This window comes from Cryptotermes secundus, unplaced genomic scaffold (genome assembly GCF_002891405.2).
Source record: "Cryptotermes secundus unplaced genomic scaffold, Csec_1.0 scaffold217, whole genome shotgun sequence".
Classification (NCBI taxonomy): Eukaryota; Metazoa; Arthropoda; class Insecta; order Blattodea; family Kalotermitidae; genus Cryptotermes; species Cryptotermes secundus.
The window spans coordinates 15,002-18,909 of NW_019726224.1; the positions used below are offsets into that span (position 1 = coordinate 15,002).

At 38.3% G+C, this 3,908-nt stretch overlaps 1 protein-coding gene across 1 annotated transcript; it reads right to left on the minus strand.

Moving 5' to 3' along the window:
* Positions 1 to 826: 826 nt before the first annotated feature.
* On the minus strand, positions 827 to 1,210 carry LOC117282267 (secreted RxLR effector protein 161-like). The gene has a single exon (XM_033751261.1). The coding sequence runs from the start codon at positions 1,208 to 1,210 to the stop codon at positions 827 to 829; it is 384 nt and encodes a 127-aa protein (XP_033607152.1).
* Between the last annotated feature and the right edge of the window lie 2,698 nt (positions 1,211 to 3,908).

Below are 3,908 nucleotides of genomic sequence, written 5' to 3' on the forward strand. Positions count from 1 at the left end.
AGAGTGTGTGCACTAGAAGACTGGCAATATATACACATCATGGATTTGAAACCTTTCTTTTCAACACAACAAAGGATGCTTTGACTTACTGTCTATGACACTAAGCAATCTCGATTTCGGCTTCAAGCAAGATGGGCAAATTCTGTCACATCAGTGTGCAAACATGGTCAGTTGTAATTGTTCTTTCATTTATCTTCAAGTCATAAGCTGACCTGCCAGTTACACGTATTTGTAGACAAATTACATGTTACAGCGTTTCATCAAGAATGTATCCCCAGATGACAACTGAGTACTTGTTTAACTATATACTGGTTTTTCTACTGTAACTGTAACTGTAAAGGGTTTTACTGAATTACACAACAAATGAAGACGAAGCTTCCTTATATCACCTATAATACTTGAATGCACACTGTATATCTTTGAGAACTCAAGCTCACATGTAGTGGCTGGTTACACAAAACTTTTCCCACAACTTGGAACACTTTATTTTATTCTCTTTCAAATGCTTCAATCTATATCGTGAGACTGACAGAGATACAAATAATGATTACACAATTTAGTGACCAATTTCCTTGCATTATTTCCAACAGCAGGATTTGGGGCAACAACTGGCTAGAGACTGGACAGTCAGGATTCGATTCCTGGCAGGAACAGATTTACATCTACACCACAGCCTCAGTTATATAGAGCAATATATTTATTTGATGAGAGCCGCTCTATACTTTGTTACTGTTGGATGACACTGATAATTCGAGGTGATTATTCTGAATAAAACTCCGATTCACTTGGATATTACTCTTTACTTCCTAGCACTGTACATTTTGTCTCACACACCCACACACACCCAGACTATCAAATTTCCATATAGTTTGAACAGATAACCTGTTACTGATTTCCTATCCACACCATTTGCAAAGTCTGCATCTGCATATCCTACCAAAATCGTTTCACTGTGACTTCTATACCATAACCCCCCCAGTTCTTGGTCCCTTGAAGATAACACAAAATATGCTTCAGGCACTTTAGTAGCCTTGCTTTGGTACTGGCTGAAGAAATTCACTGCTATACTCAGATCTGGTCTAGTCACTAGACATGCATACATTAAGCATCCTACAAGTGCTCTATATGGCCGGTTCTCAACTGGTTCTGAAACAATGTCTTTTATTTGCTTAACTTCCAAAGGTGTCAACTCTGGCTTCAAGGTATCCATTTTGAACTTATGAATTAATTTTTTAACATTGAATCATCTTTTCGTTCAATCTTAATCCCAAAAAATAACTAAGCTCCCCTAGATCTCTCATCTTAAACTCATTCATCAGTACTTCTTTTAATTCCTTGAGAGTTTCTGGACAATCTGTTGCAATGATGAAGTCATCCACATACAGTAATAGGTACACGCACACATTGTCAAAGTTGCCTACATACAGACGTCTGTCGGTCCTACACTGCTTAAATCCCAATTCTTTCACATACAAGTCAAATCTTGTGTTCCATTCCATCGGAGCTTGTTTCAGCCCGTACAATGTTTTTCGTAATTTACAAACAACCCCGTTCTCTACATTTAGGATTTCTGGTGCTTCCAAGTAAATTTCTTCCTTAAATAAACCATTTAAAAAGGCATTTTTGACATCCAACTCACGAATGTAAAAACTTTTTACTATTAGATACACTCAGTAAAATCCTCAAAGTTGACCAGTTTCGCTACTGGTGCATATGTCTTTGAATAGTCTTGACCCTCCTTTTGTGAACACCCTTTTGCCACTAATCTCGCCTTGTATCATTCGATTTTTCCCTCTTTGTTATACTTTACTGTAAGTACCCATTTGCTTTTAATAACCTTCTTGCGCAAAGCTGATATCTTCCTCCTGTATTGCTTGATACCATTTCTCCCTATCTGGCCTGACTTCTACCTCTTCATAGCTTTCTGGCACTTCTCACAATACTCAATAGCACTCATCGCAACCTCATAATCGGAACTATTATCTATCCTTCCATCATCTGGCATATTTGTTAACACAGCAAACTCCACCTTATTGTTCCTTTCCTCGGATATTAATTCCTCATACTCACCCGTCATCACTACAGTAGAGTACTCATTGAGATACCCTGGTCTCTTACGAATTCTACTGCTCCTGTTTACTTCCAGCCTTGTCTCTTCCATTTCTGTTTGGTTTTGATCAACTGAACTTCCTGTTTCCACCTGACTATTTCTCTCCCCAATATTGAGCTCATCTTCTCCACTCTCCTCTACTTCACTTACACTGATAATCTCATTTCATAACTCTCCTTCGAACGATGTCCTACTTTCATCAAACACAACATCGCATGCTGAATTGATCTTTCTTTCAAATAGGCTCCACAACCTATACCCTTTAGGGCAAAATCCTAACAAAATGCATTTCTTGCTCCTGGACTCCATCTTATTACCTATATCAGTCATATGTTTCTTAACAAATGCAACACACCCAAACTTCCTGAGTTTTTTTAGATTTGGGCGAGTCCCATACCAAACTTCTGCAGGAACCTTATTTCCTTCAATTGCCTTTGTGGGACTTCTGTTTATTAGGTACACAGCCATAAGGGCTGCCTCTATCCAAAAGGTTTTCTTTAAGTTTGATCCTCTTAACATGCATCTAGTTTTGTCTTTAATTGTTCGGTTCATTCTCTCCGCTACTCCATTCTGAGCACTTGTGTATGGTATATTCAACTCCCATTGGATACCTTTTTCCCTAAAAAATATAATTACTTCATCGTTCACATATTCCCTGCCGTTATCACAACTAAATCGACAAATTTCAACTGAAAATCTCGCAGTAGCCATTGCTACATATTCTTTCAAATACTGGGCAACTTCACTTTTATTCTTTAAACCATATGCAACCGTGAAATGAGAGAAATCTTCTACTACAGTTAGTAAGTACCGCACTCCATTGTATCCAGTGGGTTTGATAGGACCAAACACATCACTATGAATTCTTTCAAGTATTCTGCTCGCTCTTTCCCTAGAATGGGAGTGTGACACACTCACTTGTTTCCCTTCAACACATACGTCACATATTTTATGTTCAAACTTATGAATACAGTCCATGCCATCTACTGAATTCTGCAATTGTCTCAATCCTTGTGCACTAAGATGTCCCATCCTCTTGTGCCACAGTTGCTCTACACTCAGAATAACACTCCTCAACTTCTGTTCCAACCTTATATTGCAATTTATACAACTTTCCATGTCTAACTCCCTCAGCAATCTTTAATATCATTATACCAAATGGCAAAGTTCCCCTTTTCAATTATCATCTTACATTTTTTATACTCAAGTTTGGAAATGGACAACAAATTAAATTTCAAATTGTCCACTAACAACACATTCTTAAATTCAAGTATTACTGGTTTGCCATTGACATAAGTTACCCCTCCCACATCCCCAGTTCTTTTGGCTTCCAAAAATTCCTTACTTTTAGCAATGTGTATCTTTACTGGATTCAAAAGGACCCTTACATTGGTTGCTCTTGTATCGGCTCTCACAAGGTGATCTGTAGCTCCCGTATCTAGAAGCCAAACACTTTCATCTTAATCACTCATATTCCTTTTATTTATATAATTTGCACCAACGGAAATATGGAAACTATACACTGGTGGTTCTGTGTCCTCAGGCACAGATACTTGATGGACATCTGTTGTTCTCCTTCCATAATTATTATAATTTCTTCCTCAGAGATTACATGGTCCTCTGCCTAGGTCTCGTTGTGGTAGATTTACCGTCTGCTGATACCGTCCAAATAGGCCTCCTTGATGTTCACCTCTATCACTTCTCCTTGGTTATACACTTCTGCTTCCCCTCAAATTGACTCCTCCTCCTGGTCTGAAGCATTCCGCCACCTTATGGTTGGTCATCCCACAATTATAAC